Source organism: Castor canadensis, chromosome 6, assembly GCF_047511655.1.
Source record: "Castor canadensis chromosome 6, mCasCan1.hap1v2, whole genome shotgun sequence".
Taxonomy (NCBI): Eukaryota; Metazoa; Chordata; class Mammalia; order Rodentia; family Castoridae; genus Castor; species Castor canadensis.
Window position 1 is genome coordinate 45,091,547 of NC_133391.1, and position 24,610 is coordinate 45,116,156.

Consider the following 24,610-nt stretch of genomic DNA (forward strand, 5'->3'; position numbering starts at 1 on the left):
TTGGTGGTACTGGGGTTTGAGACCTGGGCCTCACAACTGCTAGGCAGGGGCTCAACCCCTTGAGCCATGCCCCAAGCCTTTATTGCTCTGGCTATTTTTGAGATTGGGGCTCACACAGTTTGCCCAGGGCCAGCCTTAGTCTGTGACCCTCCTTCCTTTGTCTCCTACATAGCTGGATTACAGAGGTGCACCACCATGCCCCGCTTGTTTACTAAGACAGGGGTCTCAATGTTTTTGACTGGGCTGGCTTCGAACCCTGATATTGCTGAGTATCTGGGATTATAGGCATGTACCACCACTCCTGGCCCTAGTTGGTTCAGTTTCTTATGTAGGACTAAATCAAGATACAAAGCCAATCAAAAAGGATTTCAAGTGTGGCTTTCAAATATATACTTTATAGTAAAACAGTCATACCTCCCATTATATTATAGGTAATATTTTATACTTCGGCTCCTCAAAATATTATAGGTTCCAGAAAAATATGATTTTCTTATTTTCAAACTGCCACAAAATTAAGACTTTTCTGTATTTACAACTCCTTAAACAATATCTGACACATTTTTCCATGTTTCCTACTAAAGAAAGAAAATGTAGATTGAAAGTTTAACTCAGCCCTCACAGCTCTCAAAAAAAAAAAGATTTTTAAGCTTCTTTTGACAGAAAAAGTAAAACAGTAAAATTTAAGTGTCATGTATGAGCTTAAAAAGAACAATAATTTCCACCACAGGAAGCTTAAAGCCAAAGTGTAAAGTTGGGCTGAACAAAAACTCAGGCTGCTAACTATGAAATGGTTCTAAGAGTATGTAGGCAGAATGAGTCGAAAGACTGTTAAAAATTTAAAATAACCTTTTATTCATGCATGAAACTGATGTGACACATTTACCAAACAAACAAACAAACAAACAAACAAAATCCCAGTATTTAAATGGTCTAGCTTTGACAGTTTTTCCTTGATTCCATTGGATTATGAAGAGGGAATGGGGTAGTTTTGTTTTCTACTCCTATAACCTCAGCCTTTCTCTTTATGATGTTCCTTTGTATCTTCTATACAAAGCAGTATTTTCTGAACTCAGTTCTTCTTGACTCTTCCTGGCCCTAGTTCTTCATCTTGATTGAGTTTCTTAAGAGAAACTGATTCTAAATTTCTCAAATGAAGAAATCCATGTAAACATTTCATATTATTTTTCAAAATGTTCAAAATTCAAGGGTAATATTTATAAATTATGAACTCATAATATCAAGTCAATTAAAAAATAATATAAAACTGGAATGGTAATTACATACTTACACTTTACTCAATTTTTCAAGTACGATGCGTTTTCTGATCTGATTCTGGGAACTTGAATCTATCAGTGGAAAGCTGGGATTGAGCTGAATCACATAAAACAAAGCAAAATAGAATAATAAATTGACATTCTTTTATAAAAAACAAAAAACATCAAATACAAAAATTTACACCTCTGGTATAGCAGAAAAAACTAAACTTGAGAATGAAAAGGCTTAAATTTGAGAATTAGTGCCGCCATTATTTAGGCTGAAGTAAACTTTCCTGAGTCATCGGCCTTCCTTTGAGGGTCTGTGTTCTCAGACAGGGATATCAAGACCTCCTTTATTGAGTGAGAGAATGTATACAAAAGGATTCTGTAAACTGCTAATGCAAATATAGGAGATTTAAAGATTGAAATTACCAAATATTATGGGAAAGTTCTTTGGGAAATGGCACACAGGATCATTCAAATCAACTGAGAAATGAAAAAATTGGGAGCAAATAATGCCACATTTGTTTGAAATCATCAAAGAGCTAACAAGGCAGTAGAGAATTATGGGCTAAAAGATTCTGGAGAAAGTAATTCAAGAGAGACAATTTAGACACTGAGAACCTGGACAGTTTTTCTAATAAAAATGAGAGTTTGGGGCATGACAAAAAGGGAGGGACAGCCCTGGCGGCTGCCCATGACCTGCCTGGGCACAGGGAATGGAAAGTCAGAAGGGGCAAGAGGAGTTCAGTTCACCATGTGGCTCTTTGGAAAAACACAAGAGAAGCCGCCCAAAGAGCTGGTCAATGAATGGTCATTGAAGATAAGAAAGGAAATGAGAGTTGTTGACAGGCAGATAAGAGATATCCAAAGAGAAGAGAGAGTGAATGATCTGTGAAGGATGCCTCCAAGAAGGGCCAGAAGGATGTCTGTGTGGTCCTGACCAAGGAGATGATCCGGTCAAGGAAGGCTGTGAGCAAGTTGTATACGTCCAAAGCACACATGAACTCCATGCTCATGGGGATGAAGAACCAGCTGGTGGTCTTGCGAGTGGCTGGCTCCTTACAGAAGAGCACAGAGGTGATGAAAGCCATGCAGAGTCTCATGAAGACCCCAGAAATCCAGGCCACCATGCGGCAGGTGTCCAAAGAGATGAAGGCTGGGATCATAGAAAAGATGTTAGAGGACACTTTCAAAAGCATGGATCATCAGGAAGAAATGGAAGAAGCAGAAATGGAAATTGACAAAATCTTGTTTGAAATTATAGCAGGGGCCTTGGGCAGAGCACCCAGTAAAGTGACAGATGCCCTTCCTGAGACTGAACCTGTAGGAGCAATGGCTGCTTCAGAGGATGAAGAGGAAGAAGATGCCCTAGAGGCCATGCAGTCCTGGCTGGCCACACTATGAAGCCAGGGCTGCACAGCTCGGCCTGCAGGCTCTCCCCATGGTCCTCTGGCCGGGTGTACATACACCTCTGAAGAGCCGCCATTTCATATAGCTCTTGCACTACACCTGTATTGTGAGGCAATGCATTTGGAGAAGTTTCTGTGCTAGTATCTCTTCATTCTCTGCAGAGGTTTTGGGATCTCCAGGGGATTGTTCTTTAAAAGTGGTGTTATTAAATGCATCATTTCTAGGAATATAAACAGCAGAAGTATCTTACTGGGGGTGAGGGTCAAAGAAATCCATTTCTCATAAAGCTATTCTTAGAGTTGACTGCCTGAATGTTAAGGACTCTACTTTTTTTGTGTGTAAAACACTGTAAAAGTGAACTTTAATAAATTTCTGCTTTAAAAAAAAAAAAAGGGAGGGACAAGGGTTACGCTCCCAGAGCCTGAGACAAGGACTTAAAAGGACCACACTTTAGGATTAAGAATGAACTGGAAATACATGCTCTTACAGGGACTGATTACCATCTTTAAATTCTCTAAGTCCCTGATTAAAGTAAAATGACTTGAGATACTACAAATCATGTTAGAAGCAAACACAAATCCACTCTAGAGGAAGATAACATCATCCTGGGTCTCAAGTTACCTCTGTAATTTTTTGTTGCCACTGTTTGTTTTTTGAGACAGTCTTACATGTAGACCAGCTGGCCTTAAACTTGAGAAGAACTAGATAGGGGAAATTAGCCCTCCTCTCCTAACTTTGTCACTTGGTCTTCTATATGCAGCACTTCCTTGGCTGAAGACCTGAAAGTTCATTCCTGCCTTTTTCTTCAAATTTAGGAGTGGTGAAAGCTTCAAAAGTAGACCACACTTTTACTTTTGAAAACAGTCCCTTTATCAATCCTTCCTCAAATTAATTTTTACCATCTGTTTTATGATGGGACCATGACCAACTCATAGGCCAGTCCCACTAATTCTGAAAATATATGCAAAAATTTGAAGGCAAATAGAAGGTGACCAAATCCATATTATATGAAAAGGCTATTACAGGACAATCAAGTTGGGTTTATTATAATAAGGTTGATTGAACAATAAAAATGCAACTAATTATAATAAAAATCTATCATATAGGCACATGAAATAGGCACATGAAAAATTTTAAAAATTCAATATCCATTCATGATAATAACTATCAGTGAATTAGAAATAGAAGTAAATTTTATAATCAGATAAAGGGAATCTATGAAAACATCCACAACAAACATACTTAGTGGAAAAGTTATTTAAAGCTTTGCTTCTGGAAGAGAGAATGAGAAAAGGAATCACATTGTTCTAGATGTCTAAACCAGTGGAATAAGGCACGAAAAAGAAACATTGGCACCTGTGGCTCATACCTGTAATCCTAGCTACTCAGGAGGTAGATAGAGATCAAGAGGATCGAGGTTTGAAGCCAAGCTGGGCAAATAGTTTACATGACCCTACCTTGAAAAAAACCATCACAAAAAAGGGCTGGCAGAGTGGCTCAAGGTGTAGGTCCTGAGTTCAAACCCCAGTATCACAAAAAAAAAAAAAAAATTGAAAAGAAAAAGAAATATTGGGAGTGAGGACTGGATTGGGAATAAAATAAAAACCCTGTCATTCACATAATAACTACATATGTAAACAAAAAATTACAGATAAATTATTAGAACCACAAATTTCAATATTACAAATTTAAGTAAAGTTAGCAAGGTTACTAGTTACAAGGGCAATATAGAAAAACTGATTTTCTACCTAACATCCAGACAGGAAAAAAAAGTTTTTAATGATAGCATTTACAATAGCATATAAAAACTAAATACCTAGGAATAAATGCAATGTAATGTGGTCAAGAGCCTTATGACAACTGAGCAATAATAAGGCACACTTAAATAAATGGATGGATGCAATATGCTCACAAGGTGAAGATTTTAAAGGTGCTAATTCTTCCCAAACTAATCAACATATAGATCAAAATTGCCAGCAATCCCCTGACCTGTAACTTTTTTTTTTGGATGGGACTGGGCTTTGCATTTGCAAAGCAGGTGCTCTACCACTTGAGCTACACCTCCAGCTCATTTTGCTCTGGTTATTTTGGTGACAGGGTCTCCAGAATTATTTGCTCAGGTTGGCCTCAAACTATAATCCTCCCAACCTCAGCCTGTCGAGTAGTTAGGATTACAGGTGTGAGCCACTGGCATATGGCTCCACCCTGTAACTTAATAAGTTTATTCTAAAATTTATAAGCAAAGGAAAACATGACAAATGTCTGGGGCAATCTTGAAGAATTAGATTGAGAGATTTATTCTATCAGATATCAAAATGTTTCAATGCTGCTAAAATTAGGCAGCATGGCAACAGCTTGGAGATAGGCAGACTGATAACCCACACATTTACAAACATCTAATTTGTGACAAGATTCATGCTATAGAGCAGCAACAAGTGAAAATTTTTTCAATATATGGTGCTGGGCAAATTGGTTATATGAAAAATAGTGACATCTGGCCCATACTTCCAAAACAAAACCTCCCCAAAAAATCTCAGGTGAATTGCAGACCTAAATGTGAAAGGATAGCAATAAAGCTTCTAGAAGATGATTAAGCAAAAACCTTGTAAGGAAGGCTCTCAAGGAACAATTTAAAAAACTGGAGTCAAGATGCTACTTATGAGATTCGAAGGGTAAGTCTCAAAGTAGAAGATCGTATTTGCAAGATACAAAACTGAAAAAGAGCTTGAATCCTGAATACAAACAGAATGCCTCCAAATCACTTAAGAACCACCCCCAGATATTCTAATAAATGGAAAAAAAAAAAAACTAGAACAGGTGTTTCATAAGAGATTCTCCAAATAGCCAGCCAACCAGCAACTATTTCAAGCAATGAGCATGAAACAATGCACAATTCATTAATCATCAGAGAAATCTATTGTAACCACCACACAAATACTATCAGAATGACTAAACTAACAATATCAAGTACTGGCAAGGAAGTAAAGGAAACTCATATACTGATAAAACCATCTTGGAAAACTGCCTAGCATTATCTAGTACAGTCCCATATATGCATATATTATGATATACCTAACATGACCCTGCAATTCCAATTGTATGCTGAGGTTGCTAAGATCTATAAGAGCAAAACTATTCACAAAATTGTGAAGAAAAAGAAATTCACACTAGATTTGCTCTCACACTTCAAACTACTAAAGTTATAGCAACAGTGCATGGTAACTGCTTAGTAAATACAAAAAAGGAATTAAATTTGTTGGTAGAAGGCATGAACAGAAAATGTGTGCCTGCTGATAGTAACTTGTTATGCCAGAAAGCATTGGGCCTATTTGAAGACCTCTGTAAGAGATCTCCTAAAATGTGTGACACCAAGCCATTTACTGCAAGTAAGGGGGAGGTAACAGAGATGCAGGAATAGGTTTGGACTGAAAAGCATAAAAATCACTGGAAAGTCTGTACCTGCCAGTGAAGTTTCTGCCATATTTCTGGCAGAGCTGATTATGGAGAAAGGATACCATTCAAAGAAACTCTTCAATTGTGATGAAACTGGGTTCTTTTTGAAAATGTCAACAGAACCTACATTCATAAAAGTGCAAAGGTAGTACCAGCACATAAAACACGGAAGGACAGATTAACTCTGCACTATGTGCCGACACTGCAGGACATATTGTAAATTCAGGAATAGTGTACAGGGTGAAGAACCCGTGAGCTCATAAAAATTATCTGTCCTTGTTCTACTAGCATAATCAGAAAGTGTGGGTGCCAGCCATCTTGTTGATGGGATAGTTCCACTGATGATTCATCTCAGAAGTGAAAAAATACTTGGAAGAGGAAGGGCTCAAATTTAAAGTAGTATCACTAGTATCTGGGCATGGTGGCACATGCCCATAATCCCAGCACTTGGGAGGCTGTCAGGACTGTGAGTTTGAGACCAGACTGAACTACATAGTGAGTTTAACATCAGCCTGGGCTAAACAGCAAGACCCTATCTTAAATACCAAACAAAAAAGAAAAGTCTTGTCAGTAATAACAATGCACCTGGTCATCCTGAATTTGTTTGCTATAAGAATGAAAATGCTGAAGTTGTGTTTTTACCTCTAAATACAATCTTATTGTTTCAGTCCCTTTACCAAGAGATTATTTGGTTTCCCAAGGCCATATACACTTGCCTGGTATTTGATTAGCAAATGATGTAGGCCCTAATTTGGACATAACACAGTACTGGAAATTTTTAGCTACTGCTGACACAGTAACATTCATCAAAGATACAATGGATGAATTAAAGCCAAAAACTATAACGGCCTGCTGGAAGAACTTATGAAGCAAAGTTATAAATGATTTTAAAGGCTTCTCAGAGATTTTTATGAAGAAGTTAGGAACATTATTTATTCAGTAAGACAAGTTGGTGGAGAAGGATCTGCTGACTTGTTTGATGAAGAAGTGGGAGAATAATGAGGTATCAACAAATGAGGAAATGGAAAAACTTGTCATCTACAGAGGAAGATGAAGAAACCAAACCAGAATCATCAATATGACCATTACTGAAATTTGCCCACATGTTTCAAATTGCACAGACATTACAGGGCAAAATTATAGAATACGATCTTTGGATGGAATGCAGCATTAAAGTCATCTGTGTGATCACCAAAGGATTACAACCTCTGCAGAAACCCTTTTGATGAGTTAAAAAGAAATAACTTCTGACTACAATGTTCTTTTAAATATTTTGGTAAAAAACACATCAACTATTAAAGATCCCCAACCACTGACACTGCCTGTTCCTGACACCCAATGACTGACATCATTATGGCTTGACAATGGTCCTGACATATTGCCAGGTCAATAGTGGTCTAAAGCTGTATCACAATGCCGACATTATTCATCTCCTTCATCAATTCACACAGGCATTGCATGATCTCTCATCCTCCTGGGAAAGGTGAGTACAGTACAGTAAGATATTCTGAGAGAGGAGAGGGCACATTTGTACAGCTTTTATTACAGGATAGTTATAATTGCTCTATTGTATTATTAATGTTGTTAATGTCTTACTGTGCCAACTTATAAATTAAGCTTTATCATCCGTATGTATGTTTAGGAAAAAACATAGCAAGTATATAATTTGCTACTACCCATGGTTTCAGGTGTCCACAGGGGGCAAGAGGGGTCATGGAGCATATCCTCGGGCGTTGAGGGAAGTACTGTATTTAAATAATGCACTACTGTTAGCAATGAAAGGGTGAACCACTGAGGCATACAACAAAGCAACACGACTCAAAAACATAATATTGCATAAAATAAACTGGATGCCAGAGAATTACATACTGTTCAAAAACTGGCAAAACTAATCTGTACTACTATGAAAGTCATTAATTTTAGGAAGAGGTAGAGATTAGGAGAGACATTTGATACATCTACTTGTGACATCTACCTCTTGGCCTGGGGAGCAACTACATGGGTGTGCTCCCACGTTCAGTGACCTATACATTTATTATTTGTGTCATACTTCAATGAAAAAGTTTAAAAAATGTTATGTAGCAGAGGAAAAGTCACAAAGTTTAGGTTATTAATTGCTTCTCTTAAAGACTTACCAGCATAAAAATGATAAAACAAGTGATGAGTAGGTAGGTTTATTCAGCTTAGTGAGACAGATCAATGTTTCTCCGAGCTTAATGTAAATTTTGGATGATGTATAATAATATAGTTGTGAATTCAAGCATGGTATAAAAATTCTACTGAAATATAAGAAATTTCTAAAATTATTCTGTATTTCTACTTCTACCATTTCAAATCTTCAAAGTATTTTTTTAAAGTTTAGAGCCACATTTACTCAGAAATATTTAGTAACAAAGTTTTGTGGTAGAAACAAGGTTATCACCCACTCTTCATGCCAAATGACTTCATTTCCCAGACAGTATACACTAGTGACATACATTCAATTTCTATGTATGACAACTATTTATATGTTATACATGGTGAACAGTTAAGTAAGGGAAGCTATTAATAGTCCCATTTACAAATGAGTAAGCAGACACAAGAAACTAACTTTTTATAAAGTTAGTAAATGACAGAGTGAATATTCAGACCCAGGTCTATCTGAATGTACTCTTTCCATTGTCTGTATCTATTCTTTCCCAGTAAGTTCCCTTTACTATATTATTTTCACCCATAATATTTTAAATGGGAATGCTTACCAAATATTATGCACAAAAATATTTTACTATTCAACTAGTAACTCTATTCTATTGCATGTCATCCAATTGGAAATAAAATACAAGTTTTGATCTAAGATTTGCTAAGGTGAGTTTTCTAAGTGCTAGCAGTCTAGAAAACTCATCAAGACATACCTGTTCTGAATCTTGTGATTTTGTGGTTTCTTCATTTAAAACATAGTGTCCTCTATAAAACTCCTTGACCTTCAGATTCAATGTCTCAGTTTCTTTTTTCAAGTTCTCATAACTTGGCAGTGGCTTAATGGCTGTAGCTGAGCCTCTAAATGGTAAAGACTCATCCAGGCTGTTCTGAGATTCCCTCAAGGTAGAGGAATGACTATCTGGGTCAGAATTTATGTCATCTTCATCAAGTTCTTCATTAACCAGAGAGATTGATGAGGGTTTCAGACACACAGAAGAATAATTCTGGCCATACAAAAACCTCAAAGTTTCTTCTGTCTTCCATTCAATCAAAGTCTCCTTAAGAACTTTAAGTAAATTTGTCTTTGCAACTTCAGGACACACCTGTACTGAACTACAGGCTGACCTAGAAACTTGGTTTGATTTAGCAAATTTCCTCTTAAAATGCTCAGCACTTTTCTTACTTATGCCTACAAGAGTTATTTCTGACATACTGCATTTATTTTCAGAATTTGTTGAAGCTTTTAATCTTTCATGCGAAGGACTATTTGAAGAAATCTGAGTATTTACTTTCTGTAAAGGAAGTTCATAAGTAGTAGCTTTCTCCTGACTATCTAATCTACAATTACCTAACTCCTCAGTGACAGTTTCTACCATCTGCTCTTTGTCTTTCTGTTTGGAGTCAGCTTTTTGACCAGCTTTCTTTTTCATTATGCTTTTTTTGTGCAGCTGTGGCCTTGTACCCGTTGCATTTGGTCTGTTTCCTGGTAGAATGGAGGAAATGAAGTCTAGCTCGTTATCACTGGTATTATCACTGTAAGTGCTAGAAGAGCTAGATTCATACTCATTTTCAAAATGACCAGGATTGTCAATGTCCGAGGTTTTAATGGCTTCACTGCATAACTGTACTTCTTCTCCTGAATGGCCCCTGTAGAAGAAAAGATAAACAAAGTAATTATAACAGGAAAGTAAAGTGTCCTACAGTATTTAACTTCATAATTTTCAAGGTAAAAATTTTTATTCCCCAGGCATACCCTTATTTATAAACTCTGACATATAAATTTCATAAGGCTTTAATTTTTCTATATCAAATATATATATCTGATACAGTTCTCATTTCATCTTTCTTCCTTTGCCTGCTTCCCTCGATTATTTTTAAATTGTTTTGAGTACAGAAGAAAGAAAAAAACACTTCAATAATCTATCCTATTGAATTATTTTGATTTTTGCCAGCACTCAAAAAATATTACAAGAATTGTTAAGGTTTGAAAGATAAAAAAAAATGAGTAAACATTTTCCATCTCTGGTTGATCATCATACAGAAAATTCCACAGAATGAAAAACACAAGAAAGTCAAAGCAGCAAATAAAATTGGCAAATCAACATTTTTCAATGAAAGATATTTAAATTTGAAAATTGAGTTACAATAGGATGCTAACAATAAAAGATAAAGTTGTCCCTTTGACTATGCCATTTAAATTTCAGATTAAGTTTTAATAATATTAATTATGCTATATAGAGTAAACACAAAGAGTAGCTTTTCTAAATCAACCTGAGACAAACAAGCACACATAAGCAGGTGCTCTCAAACACATATTAGAACTTTAAAACACTGGTTGAAAAAGTTTTGGGATCAAGAAACACACTGTTGAAAATTGCAAAAGAAAAAGAAAAAGAGCTGAAAACAAGGTTGTGGATGGAAGAAAAAAATGACAACATTTTTCAGTATTACACATCATTTTTCCACTAGAATCTAACCTATATAGCTAGAGGACCGTCTCTTGGATGAGAAGAAAAGGAAGAATAATTTTTAAAAATTGGAATAATTCAACTTTCATATATTTCATACTTTCTCTTGGAATTTTAAAGCAATTATATATTTTTCTTTACTACTCTAGTTTGAAGCTATAAAGATATACATTAACAAATATTTCTTAAGCTGTGTTGACTATCATGTGACTAAGGGAGTAACTAATAACCAGGAACATTTATTCTGAATGTTGAAAAAATTTTTTTTTTTGGGCAATACTGAGGTTTGAATTCACATCCTTGTGCTAGGAAGGCGCTCTACCAGTTGAACCCTGCCCCAGCCCATAAAAGATCTGTTTTGAGGGATGGTTGGCCAAGCAATACTATGAGGAGGGTTTAGAAAAAAAATCACAACCTGGAATTTATATAAATGCTTCAGACACGCTTTCAAATAATCAAATAACTGAAACATTAATATATTAAAATCTTATAAAACCATAAATACCTTTCAACAAATGTAATTGGCACAATCCAATTATCAAAGAAACACAGTATTTGAGATAGAGGCTGCGTTTATATCATATTTCAACAGGTTCAATTAGACTTCCTCAGTAGGAACAGCTGTACAATAAATCATGTAGATCAAACACATCATCTTACCATCACGAAAGGAAAAGCTGAACATGTCAAATATTTCTTTGTGTGGCTAAAATAGGACACTTACAATGCATCAGCACAGGAAGTCCAAGAGCTCGTACCACCTGGTTCACTCCTAATGTTTCTACTAACATGAACACTATATAGAAGGTAAGTGATACTGATTCAACCGTACCTTTGTCCTTCCTTCAGCAGCTGAAAATCAGGATGCCTGTGACAAAAACACAGAAGTAGAAAACTGAAGCCAACTGACATGTCAAACATGTTCAAGTGTTTACTATAATTGCATTGGATAGAGAATATCATTAAAAGAGAATAGTTCATACAAAGATTTTTTTTTCTTTAAGAAGAAAATTAAAGGACAAAGTACTGTGAAACTCGTCTACAAAAAATATGGATTAGTCTCTCTCTTATCTAAAATTTACTTATTTTCAGGACTAATTTCAAATTCCATGCCCCAATAAAGTTTTCCTTGACTAACCTGGAAAAAAGCAAATCACTGTGAATTTCAGAGTCTTCATTGTACAATGAATAAAATTAATCACATACTCCTTTATGGCCTACTACCAACACAGTTTTCCAAATGATTAACTTTTCATATGTTTAAGCCTGGTTTTTAAGTTAAGTCACAAGCTCCTGGAGGGTAGAGATTACACTTAAATTCTCTTATATAATATGCCTTACTCAGTCAATCAAGATTTTTTTTGCCTGGATTTTTGAGAATAGTTATACTGCACTATATATGTGAACTACAGACCAAATTATTTTACTCTGGTTACAATTTGGTTATACAATAGTAGAAATCACATTTAGTCAGCATGTGTATTACAAAGAGCAGGAAAGAAGGACTCTTAAAAGGCAAAGTAAACACCAAATGAATCCTTGAGGTCAGGAAAACTCTGTAAAATACTTTTGAAGTGTTTCAGAAAAAGTATCTTTTTTCACCTTTTTTTGTGGTGCTGGAGATTGAACCCAGGGCCTCCTGCATGCTAGGCTACTGCTCTACCACTGAATACCCCACTCCCCAAAAAGTGTCTCCTAAAGACTGCAAAACAGATAAAAAAATTTTAAGAGCCTAAGTGCGCACTACAGAAAAGCTAAAGTAATGAACATATGTCTCTCTTAAAGGTCAAAATAGGAGTGTATTAAAGGTTATTATAATGAAAAAAAAACCCTTTCAATTAAAAAGTCAAGTTAATGTACAATGAATATAATTAACCATATACTCCTTTATGACCTACTACCAAAACTATTATCCAAATGTTTAACTTTGTTTAAGCCTGAAGCTAATTGGAACCAGAACTCATTTGAATTATGACATTTCCAGGCTATAGTAAAAAATGTCAGCATCACAAGTATTTTTCTATACAATTAAACATCACAGCCTCAACTTAGATAAAAGCCTCAACTTTATTTAGGCCCAAACACAGGAGGCACTTCAGGAACCAGCTCTTGTCAGTTCTCTCCTTAGCTACAGGAGGGAGGCACGGGTGACCACAGCATTCTGTCACATTAAATTCCAACTTAGTTCCACACATCAGGAGGCACACAAGACAAAGCCAATATCTGCCATTACTGCTCCAGAGATTCTCTGCAGCTCAGGAATCCCCAGCACTAAAATTAAAAAATTAAAGACAATTGGCAGTGAGTTGTCTGAAAGCAGATTTTTTTCCCCCCTTCTTCTTTTTTCCCTTAGGAAATATGGGCAGATCTTTTCCCAAGAGAATTATTCTAGTTATCCTACCTCTTCATTTACTAACACTCTAGTCACAGAAGCTACCCTTGCTTGATGTTACACAAAGAAAACAAGTGACACTGCTTGAATGGCAAACAGCCCTGATGATTCCTGGGATTATTTGTAACTCCCACTAAGGGCTTTTTGGGTCTTATTAATACGCTAACATTTACAGTAAAGTGTTTTATTGCCTGCTGTCTACCTATTCATACTTTTACTTCCATTTCTTATTTCATATCCTCACTCAAGTCTTCCTGGCTAAAATTATTAAGGTTCAGCACCATGCAGCTGTTTGGCATTTGGTCCTACACTGGGGACTGAGTACTACTGTAGGAAAGAAAGTATGTGTAGTTATAGTGATTTTCAACTGGACGCTCATACCCAATGGTTAATTTGCAAATGCACAATAGACTTGAGCACTTAACAAATTCCTTCAGAAACCAAATTCTGAACTACTTTACACATGTATATATATAAATGTATGTATAGTAACATATATATATTACTTATACAAACAGATAGATAAATGAAGTTTGTCACTTATGTTATGAAACAGAAATAGGTCCCTACTCTTAAGGATCCTACAACTTAGTAGAAGAAAAGTATGTATTCTAAGATGTTCACAAAAATGAATTCTTATAATGAGGCAGTTGCTATTATCAATCCCACATAACAGATAGGAAACTAAGCATAGAAAGAATACGTAATTTGTTCTAAATTACTGAGCCAATAAGTGGGAAAGCCAGGAATCAAATCCAGACAATGTGGCTCATAACAACTATACTACTGATAACGAGCAAAGCCCAGTCCCTCAAGCTGAAAAAAAGCTATGGACGAGAAGTAACTGAAGTAAAATGGTGGCAAACATGTGCAAGGAATACTGAGGATTTGATTCCTTTATGAAATTTATGATAGACGAGTAGATGGCAACTACTGGGCAACAGAACAATAGTGGAATGGGAGCAATAGAAGGAAACAATATTATTGTGTTAGAAGCCTTGGAACGAGAATAAATAATAGCTGTTCAGCAGAGAAATCCATGTCCCTTTTACATGAAAAACTGATGGTACTGGGAATTGAACTCGGGGCCTCCAAGTACTCTACCACTTGAGCCATACCACCAGTCCCCTGGCTTTTAACTTTGTTTTTCAGACACAGTCTTGCATCTAGCCTCAGACCAAGGCCCTCCTACCTTTAACCTCCCAAATGGACTGGATTACAGATGTGTGCCATCATGCCCCGCACACATGTTTCATATTAAACTTTTAAAAAACAAACTTTTGTAATAATAATAAAATCACACCATCTCATAATTCAAGAGTACCATAAGAGATATATGAGCTGCTATAGGAAATCAGAGATGAACGAAAACTTCCCGCAGAACCAGTCAACTTTCACAGAGGAACCATTCCAGCTGGGCTAGTAGAGATGAAGTTTATATACAAAGCCATATGAAGCTCATCCAAGAATCTTGCTGTAGAGTTATCCACATACCTTCCTTTCTTCCCTTAAAACATGTAATCATGCTTAAAACTACCTTATCTCTTTAAAAGAACAAACAAAAACAACCTTGTCCTTCAATCAGACATCCCACTAACTCCTTCCATTGTAACCTTTCTTTAAAGATGTCTGCACTCATCATTTTCATATCTGTTATTCAGTCATCAACCCTCTTACCTCTGGAATCTGTACTCACTATTTCCCTGAAGTGCCTCCTGCTAAGATTATGATAGTGGTGGTAAATCTAATGGCTATTTTCAGGGTTTTTTGTTTGTTTTTTTTAAAGTAGAGGGCAAAGAATCAGTATGAAAGGAGATTTTAAAGGAGGAAGAATGGAATAAATCATGAAGTAAAGCCTTAAAGAGAGAATGAAATCAGTAACAAAGAGGAAGGTACTGTATTAGCACTGAGGAGACACAGAAATGAGAGTACATATGAAGAAAATAATGTTGATTCTGCTGATGCCCTCAATTGTTTCAGTGAAGTAATAGGTTAAAATACCTACTTTAGGTTGGATTCAAGGTTTACAGAGAGCAGAAAAGATCTGAATTTAGATAGTTAATAAAAACGAAAAAAATTAATTACACAGTTGTGAACAAGGCCAAAGGAATGCCAAGTACAGGCTTAGATGACAGACAGGCCTGGCCTTAAACCCAATCTCTTTGTATAAGTCAAGTATCCTTGTGTGAGTTTCCACACCTGAGTCTCAGTTCCCCCATCCATAAAATACACCCTAGGAGTGGTGTGAGGACTGCATTTGAGAACATTCCTCAATAGTGTTCAGCAAACTAAGTACAGGAAAAAAAAAAGGATGACTGGAGCTTGGGAAGTGAGCACAGCAGAAGGCTATAGGAGAAAGAATCTGGAATTGTCTGAAAGGATGAAACTGTGCTGTGTAGCTCAAGAAAATAAATACAGTAAGGGTCTGCCAATCTTGAAAAATAGAGCTGGGGGGAGACAGAAGGTCAAAATGAGGTTACAAAGCAGACTAATAACTGTAGATAAGATAAAAGTTGTGGTCAGAGACGGGAAGCTCTTATTTCAAGATCTTGAAGGCAGAATAGTCCCAGTAGCTGGGACTACAGGTCCATGTCACGATGTTTGCTTGATATTTTTTTGAAAATGAAAACTCAATTTCTAAAGGCAGGGGAAAATTAACATATACTAAGTACCTACTATTTTTGGGTGTGCTTTTGAACAATTGTGGCATAAAGGGCCAAGGGTATAGCTCAGTGGTACAGCATGTGCCTTAGTATGTACCAGGCCCTGGATTCAATTTGCAGCACCAAAACTAACCAAATACACTCCTCCCCCAAACAAACAAGACTGTGGTAAACCATACATAACATAATCACTTAATAGATTTTTTTGGTTTATAGTTCAGAGCATTTACATTGTTAATTAGTTTCACTATTGTACAACTGTCTCCATCATCTATTTCCAGCACTTTTCATCTTTCCAAACTGTCTGCTAGGTGGTTTATACAAGTTTGTTTTTACAGGTGAGAAAATCAAAGCTTTGAGAGAGTCATCTAGCTAACAAGTAACAAATAAAGATTCAAACTTAAGCCTCATTTAAAAGTCTAAGCTCTTTCTACAGAATGCTGCTTCTAATATCAAAAAAAGAAAAAAAATACCCCCCCAAAATTGTGAGGACACCAGTTTTGCTTAATCCTTTTAACATGAACTCAGTACACTTTACAAACTACTTTCTTTCTTTAATTAAGAACTTTAGGGAAAGAGACCTACAATCATCCTAGTTTCTAGATGTGAACTATTTTATGGATGACCTATTAAATATTCTCTCTGGTTCCTAATTTAGGAAATGAGGAATGGTAACTGGCACTAAAATAAACTAGATTTGAGTCTGCTCAGGTATTAGCATGAAAGATTCAACATAAAACTTCATTTTGTCTTTGCTGTGTTGTTTTAGAAAGAATGAAGAAATAAGTTACATCACCCTTTTTTCTATCCTTTCCCAGATGAACTTCAAATTTTGTTTGCTGAAATTGGTGTTTTTCTTCATATTAAATATCTTTTATTTTTTTTTTGCCACAATTTATGCTGGCCTAAAGACAGTTCTACAAGCTCAATTTTAAAAAACAAAAAATAAGTAACCATTCTAGTTAAAGAATAATTTCAAAATGGTTTTTATCTTACTTTCTCTAAAGCATGAAGTAGATTGTTTAAATCTTAGTAAAGTAAATCTGAAACTAGAAATACTTTATGCCAAAAACCTTGTGGACTTCAGGTATGGTTCAAGTAGTAGAGCACCTGCTTTGCAGATGGGTTCAAACCCCAGTCCCACCAAAAAAACTCCCCAAAAACAAAAACAAAACAAAACCCTTGTTTACAAATGTACACACACTTATACACATACATGTACATATATACATCTTCACTAGAAATATGCATAGTCTATATAAATCAATAGAAGCAGCAATAATTCACCCCTATGGTGGGAATTTTTCGAATACATTTTGAGACGTGTTAAAATCTGTTTCGGAAAACTTTTATTCTGCTTACAGAGCAATAGAGGTGGTTGTTCAGGAAGAGGTTATAAAAGTAGCTCTGCAGAGGTTTTTGGCTTCCGCACCTCTGAGATTACACTATGTGTACTGCCAAGAAGTGATATGTGAAAATCCCCAACTCTGGGCCACATGATGGCGCTTTTAGCTCCGTCAGCATTAACCATTCACCCCAGTTTGATCTTTAGAATTTTAATTTGCTTTTCAACATCTGTCCTCCCTTCACAAGTCTAGAAACGTCCCTCCTTCAAACACTTGTCAGATCCTACATTTAACCAAGGACTTATAAATGTAACGACATCACTATCTAAATGAGCACATTGTCTCAGGGCACTGAAACTGTACGTGGTCTGTTTCTAGCCACCAAGTGGGTGAAATATTTCTCACTCAACCTGAGAAGCGTCATACTGCATTATGAGATCCAAACCTTCTAGGTCAATAGTTTGTCTCTAGAAGAGAATCAGGAGACATTCAGTGAGAAGCACTGCTGTTCTCTATGGCCTTAAGGATATATTTCAAATGTTTTTTTCATACCTTCAAATGAAGAACTAAATAACCTCTGGAACCCTTTATGATTCCCAAGCCTTGATAAAGACATGGAGCCAGAATTTATGACTTTTTCTAAGCTGTTCCTGAGTCATTTATGTACCTTCATCAATGAAGTAGTGAACTTACTGTGGCATGAAATAATACATAAATTTTAAGGAGTACTCCTAGGTTTAGGTATTTTAGAACCTGGTCAATAAATTTATGCTAGCATTTACAATAATGTAAGAAAGATCAAATTGGGTCAAATTCAGTATTCTGTTTCCCAGTAGTGTATCAGATCATGATGACTCCAAAGAGTTCAGGACATACTCTAAAATATTCCACTTTTCTTCCTAATTTAAAACTTGAATCAAATCTTTTTATTAGCCTTCATCTTTATAAACTAAAGAGTTCAAATTATTCTAGACTCTTAAATCAGACAGACTTTGTTACAAGATAGTTATAGGTTTTTCTACTCTGATGCTGACAATTTTACTTTTCTCCATGGCTTTTATGTCATTTAAATGTCATTTTCATAAATGACATTTATCTAGAAAACTTTCACTAATTAATAGCAGTGACTGAAGACAAAATTGACTCAGAACTGTAAACATTAGAACTAAAGGGAACCAACAGATTAAGTGCAACTTTCTTGTTTCACAAATGAGGAAACTGACGACTAGTGCTGATAAGCCACTTTCCTACAATAAAACAACTGAAAACCTGAGCAGAGCTAACAAAACAGTGCTTTTTCGAACTGCAGATCAGTACCAATCAATTAAGTGGATTGTTACCAGCATTTTATAATGGCAAGAGAGTAGAAAATAATATAGGCATTTCATAAAAGTTTTTTAGTTATATGCATAGACCATAATGCAAAATAGATTTATTATAGTGGTCAAAAGTTTAGAAGTCATTGCAATAAGATATCTAATTCCACAAATAGATTTGTTCTCATTTTAAAAATTGAGTACTAAATTACTATAATTTTTATTTATTATAACACAAGCTAATAAAATATCTCTGCATTAAGTACTAAATGCTACCATTTTAAAAAGCAATTTTTTCCTTAGAATAGCTATCATCAAAAACACCACCACCAACAAGTGTTGGTGAGGATGTGGGGAAAAAGGAACCCTCATACACTGCTGGTGGGAATGTAGGCTAATGCAACCACTTTGGAAAATAATATAGAGGCTTCTTAAAAATCTAAACATATGATTGCCATATGATCCAGCAATCCCACTCCAAGGGATATACCCAAAGGAATGCGACTCAGGTTACTCCAGAGGCACCTGCACACCCATGTTTATTGCAGCACAATTCACAATAGCCAAGTTATGGAAACAACCAAGATGTCCCATTACTGATGAATGGATCAAGAAAATGTGGTATTTAGACACAATGGAGTTTTATTCAGCCATGAAGAAGAAGGAAATCTTATCATTCGCAAGTAAATGGACGGAACTGGAGAACGTCATCCTGAGCGAGGTTAGCCAGGCTCATAAGACCAAAAATCGTATGTTCTCCCTCATATGCGAACTTTAGATCTAGGGCAAGAACAGCAATGTTGTTGGACTTGGGTAACATGATAAGGGGAGAGCACACAAGGGAGGAATGGAGATAGGTAGGAAACTCAAAACTTGAAAGTATTTGATGTCCCCACTGCAGAGGAATTATACAGTAACATTAAAATGACAGAGGTCAACATGGGAAGGTGACCAGGAAGTAGTGAAGAGGTCAGGTAGAGATGAATCAATTCGGGTTGTAATACACTTGTGCATGGAAGCAATGCTAGGAATCTCTCTGTATAGCTATCCTTATCTCAACTATGTCTTTCTTATTGCTTATTGCTTATGTCTACTCTTTTAACAAAATTGGAGAAAAGGGCAGAACAGGTTCTGCCTGGAAGCAAGGAAGGTGAAGAGGAAAGGGAGGGAGTGGGGGGGGAGAGAGGGCAGGGGGGAGAAATGGCCTAAATAATGTATGCACATATGAATAAATGAATAAAAAATAAAAAGATTGGTTCTGAATGCTGTAACCTATACCATATGTGAATAGTTTCTTTAAAATACCACATTTCTATAGAGCTTATATGTGCATGAACTACAAGCTTTTAAAATATTGAATTTGAGAATTCTGATCCTTAACATATATTAAAAAAAAAAGTCTGTGAAAAAACAGTGACCTCTAGTGGATTCATTAATAACACTGGCACAGTCCCTAAGAGTTCAGAAATTAAGGTAAACACTGATGTATCCACATAAGAAGGACACCGATATGGTTGTGAACTGACAAATGTTCATAATTAAGGTATATAGTTAACTATATACAATGGGACAAATGTGTATTTTTAGATTACTCTTTTCTTATAATCAAGTTGAATATGACAAATCAAAATCTATCACTGGTTTCAGAACTCTTTCTGAGCTTGTTTAATGAATAAGGTATATAGTTAACGTATATAGTTTATAATTAAGATGTATAGTTAACTATGTACAATGGGACAAATGTGCATTTTTTAGATTACTGTTTTCTTCTAATCTAGTTGAATATGATGGTTTCAGAAATCTTTCTGAAGATTCATATGAGCTTCTTTAATATGAGCTTGTTTAATGAAAGGGTTAGGTTAACTCTAAGGATTCTTTAAACTTTAATTATGGTTCTTTCTACTTTAATTCATTTTGTACACCAACACCAGATTAAGTTCTGCTCAAAAACATGTGATAGATTTCCACTACTTGAGAACATATCAAACTCAGCCTGGCCTCTTGTTACTTACCTATCATCATCTCCCCAATAATCCATGGGGGATATATTTCAAGACTTTTGGTAGATGCTTAAAACCATGGATAGCACCACACCTTATTTATATAGCATGTTTTCCATACAGCTAGTAAGTGATTAACAGGTGAGGAGTGTATACAGTGTGGATATGCTGGAGAAAAGGATGATTCACGTCCTGGGCAGGATTTTCATCATGCTATTCAGAATGCTGTGTAACTTAATTATGAATTACATATTTGTTAATTATGTGTAATTTCTGGAATTTTCCTCTAATATTTTCAAACTGCACTTGAGTGGGTAGCCAAAACAACAGACTATAAAACCATGGACTGGGGGAGGGGAGGACTAGTATACTCCCATATTTAAAGTGAGTCAATGTTCAATATCTAACCCACTCCTGTGAATTTTTCTCCTTTTGCTTACAGTTTCTTATTAAGCAATGTCCTAACCTTGCTAATCTACATTACACATTCCCATTAAAGTTAATATTTATTCTGCCATCTCAATTATTGTTAAAATCACAGATTGGTGTGCAGGGGCAGGGGTTAAGGAAACAAAAAGCCATTTTCATTTTTCTTTTTTAATGAAGTAAGCAGAGTAGAACATATAAGTAAGAGAACTTCAGGAACTTCAAATACAAAGTGACAAGGCTTCAAGTTCTGGGGAAAAGCAGGCATTCTGATCATAGCATGGTAAGATTTTAGGAAAAGGTTCAAGGGAAGAACTGTTTTAAATTAGCTGCAGTACCTGTAACTAAAGAAAATACAAATGGCAGGAAAGGTGTTGGTAAATGGTCTTGAAGCAGATATAAAGACTTGCCAGAACTTTAAATTTAATAAGTAGAGATGGTATCTTTGGAAGCAGGTTAAAAGTAACTTTAAGAAAATATTGGTCTCAGTGGGGAATGGAGTATGTTGCTTTATAAGGCTGAAGTGGTGATGGGCAGCTTTGGTGAAAGAAACATTAAAAAAGGAGAAAAACAAGTGACAAGTAAAAAAGTGCTTAGTTTCCCAGTTGCCTTGGACAATGTCATAATCTTCTATCTTCCATACAAAGAAGCTGATAGCTGGTAGTGAAATGATGGACAATTTAGTCTTTATTATATTTAATTAAGGCCATGGGGTGGTATGTTTTACATATTCTAAATCACATAGGATTGGATTGGCAGGCAGAGGTATCTACCATCAAAGGTACTGTCACTACAACTGATGCTAGTAGAACTTAGAGTGGTGTCATATCACCTCCTTCATCAGATAAGACTTTAAGAGTTCTTTTTTTTTGAGACAAAGTTCTTTCATTAATTGCATCTCACTACACTTAAGTCATTACATTTATTTAGCAAAATCTTTCACTATCTTACTACAAACAATACTGCCTTGTATTATTGTAATACTTTTATAAACATGAATTATTTGAGACATTATTAATCTAACTGGAATTCTAGATGTACTGCTTAATTACCATCACAATAATTTTATTACTTTTCTTATAGTATCATACCATTTTACTCTCAATAATCAATTTTCCCAAATTTAGCATCTAGTGATAAATTGCAAGTGTTTATTTCCCAAGAAACAAGAGACTCTTGCAATGGCCTTATACTTTTTTGTAAAAAGACAATTTAACTGGCTTTCTTTAAGCTTGTAAAGTACTGTAGTAATTTTATTTATTTATTTTTTTGGTGGTACTGGGGTTTGAACTCAGGTCTGTGCACTTGCTAGATAGGTGCTTGACTGCTTGAGCCATAAATTCAGTCCTTTTGGCTCTGGTTATTTTGGAGATAGGGTCTCACTTTTTGCCCAGACTGGCCTGGGACAGAGACCTTACTTTTTTATGCTCTCCGTTGTTGCTGGAATGACAGGTACATATTACTATGTCCAGTTTTTTTTTTCATTGAGATGGGATCTCACCAACTTTTTTTGCTCAGGTTGGCCTGGAACTATGACTCTCCCAATCTTAGCCTCCAGCTTGGAGTGACAGAAGCACCCCACCATGCCCAATTATTGTTTGAGATGGGGTACTGTGAACGTCATGAACCACGATCCTCCCTATCTCAGTCTCCCAAGTAGCTAGTGTTACAGGCATGAGCCACTAGCATTGACTGGTAATTTTAATAAAGATTAAATGAATTAGCCAGGCACCAGTGGCTCATGCCTGCAATCTGAGCTACTCAGGAGGCAGAGATCAGGAGGACTGCAGTTGAAGCCAGCCCAGGCAAATAGTTCGTGAGATCCTATCTCGAAATTACCTAACACAAAAAGGGCCGGTGGAGTGGCTCAAGGTGTAGACCCTGAGTTCAAGCCCCAGTACTGCAAAAAAAATAAATAAAATAAAATAAATAAGTAAAATTCTCTACCAGTTAATATAGTTTCCAATTAGCAAAGTAAGTTTGGTTGGATCCCAAGACCAAATATCTTCTGGAAAAATTAATATTCTTAATTCAAAGTTATTATATTAACAGGATTCACAGTCATTTCTGGCAGAGCAGGAAACCAAACTTAAAAAGTTCCAGTTTTGTGATGAAAATTAAAACACCAAACAAATCACATTTGAATGTATGGAATTTTCTGATTTTAAGTGTAAAAATCCATAATAGCTATGCTTAAAATATTACCATTTCCCCAAAATTAAAGTGTGAAAAATGGTAACACTCTGCAGAAAATCAGACCTTTTTTCAGTTTATGCTAACAAGCTGAAATTAGAAAAAAAAGCAGAAATTATTAGAATAAAATATATGAACAAATGTGTATACATAATGACTTAAATTACCTCTCTTTTCCTCGAACCCATACTGGAGTTTTTGGAATCTGTGCTCCAAAAAACTTAGATGCCTTGTAACAAAAATTGCTGCAAAAACACTGAAAAGAACATTTAAAAACTAGTTATTTTTTTCTTATTTTGAAACATATCTATATACAAAAGAGAATATAAAACATAAATATGTAGTTCAAAGAAAAAAACAAAACCCAACAAATCTTCTGCCAACTTCAGTAAGAAATAAGACACTGTGTTCTCCTTCCCAACTACATCACCCTTCACATTCCCCAGAAGTAAGCACTACCATTAAGTGTCCATCGTTCCCTTCCTTTTCTTTCCTTTTTCCATTTCCTTCCCTTCTCTCTTCCCCTTTTATTTTCTTGTACAGGGGCTTGAACTTGGGGTCCACTTGACCCATGCCTCCCTTGTTTTTCTTTAGTTTTATCACCTGTACACATATCCCTTTTAAGCACATCATTAAGTTTAGATGGAATCAAACTGATTCCAACATGGTGGAATCGTGTTGTTAGGCATTACTGTCTTCTTTTGTTTAAAATCATGGAGTTTTGGGGGGTTTTTTGGTAGTGGGGTTTGAACTCAGGGTTTTACACTGCTAGGCAGGCACTCTAGCACTTGAATCATACTCCCAGCTATTTGCTTTGGTTATTTTTGAGATAGGATTGGCTTTATGCCTAGGTGGGCCTGGACCACAGTCCTTCCTAACTATGCTTCACACATAGCTGGGAGGACAGGCACATATCACCATGACCAGTTTGCTGGTTGAGATGGGGTCTTGTTAACTTTTTGCCCAGGTTGGCCTGGGAACTCAATCCTCCCAATCCCCATCTCCTGAGTAGCTGGGATTACTGGCTTGAGTCCAGTCCCCCCAAATCATGCTTTTAAGATTTACTCATGTAGTTGTGTATTATTATGTTCCATGTTGTAGTATATTATACTTTATTGTTCGTGGGCAATTCAATTGTTTCTAATTTTTTGTTCTCACTTAAATGTTACAATAACTTAACTTTTTTTTGGACAGGGTCTCACTATGTAAACCAAGCTGGCTTTGAACTCTCAATCCTCCTGGCTCAGCTTTCCAAATGCTGGAATTACATGTGCCTCCACTGCCCCCAGCTCATCTTAACCATTTTTCAGTGTATAGTTCAGTGACATTAAAGCTTACATTATTGCATAATCATCACCAGCATTCATCTTTCTTTGGTGGTACTGGGTTTGAACTCAGGACTTCATGCTTGTTAAGCGGGCGCTCTTACCACTTGAGCCACTCTGCCCTTTTTAGTGATTTTTTTTTTTTTTTGAGGTAGGGTCTCTTGAACTATTTGTCAGGGCC

General features: G+C 36.0%; 1 protein-coding gene and 2 pseudogenes across 5 annotated transcripts in view; 2 read left to right on the top strand and 1 right to left on the bottom strand.

Moving 5' to 3' along the window:
- The window catches only part of Rpap2 (RNA polymerase II associated protein 2), a 105,909-nt gene that overhangs the window by 68,033 nt on the left and 13,266 nt on the right, over positions 1-24,610 (bottom strand). For all 5 annotated transcript variants that reach the window (XM_074076476.1, XM_020159540.2, XM_074076474.1 and 2 more), the window contains exons 7-10: positions 23,272-23,360; positions 11,601-11,636; positions 9,014-9,947; positions 1,289-1,371 (exon numbers count right to left, since the gene is read on the bottom strand). In XM_074076476.1, the coding sequence (XP_073932577.1) occupies positions 1,289-1,371; positions 9,014-9,947; positions 11,601-11,636; positions 23,272-23,360 (1,142 nt within the window). The remainder of the gene's footprint in view (positions 1-1,288; positions 1,372-9,013; positions 9,948-11,600; positions 11,637-23,271; positions 23,361-24,610) is intronic.
- On the top strand, positions 1,961-2,663 carry LOC109683595 (charged multivesicular body protein 3 pseudogene; annotated as a pseudogene).
- Positions 13,990-14,173, top strand: LOC109683585 (small nuclear ribonucleoprotein G pseudogene; annotated as a pseudogene).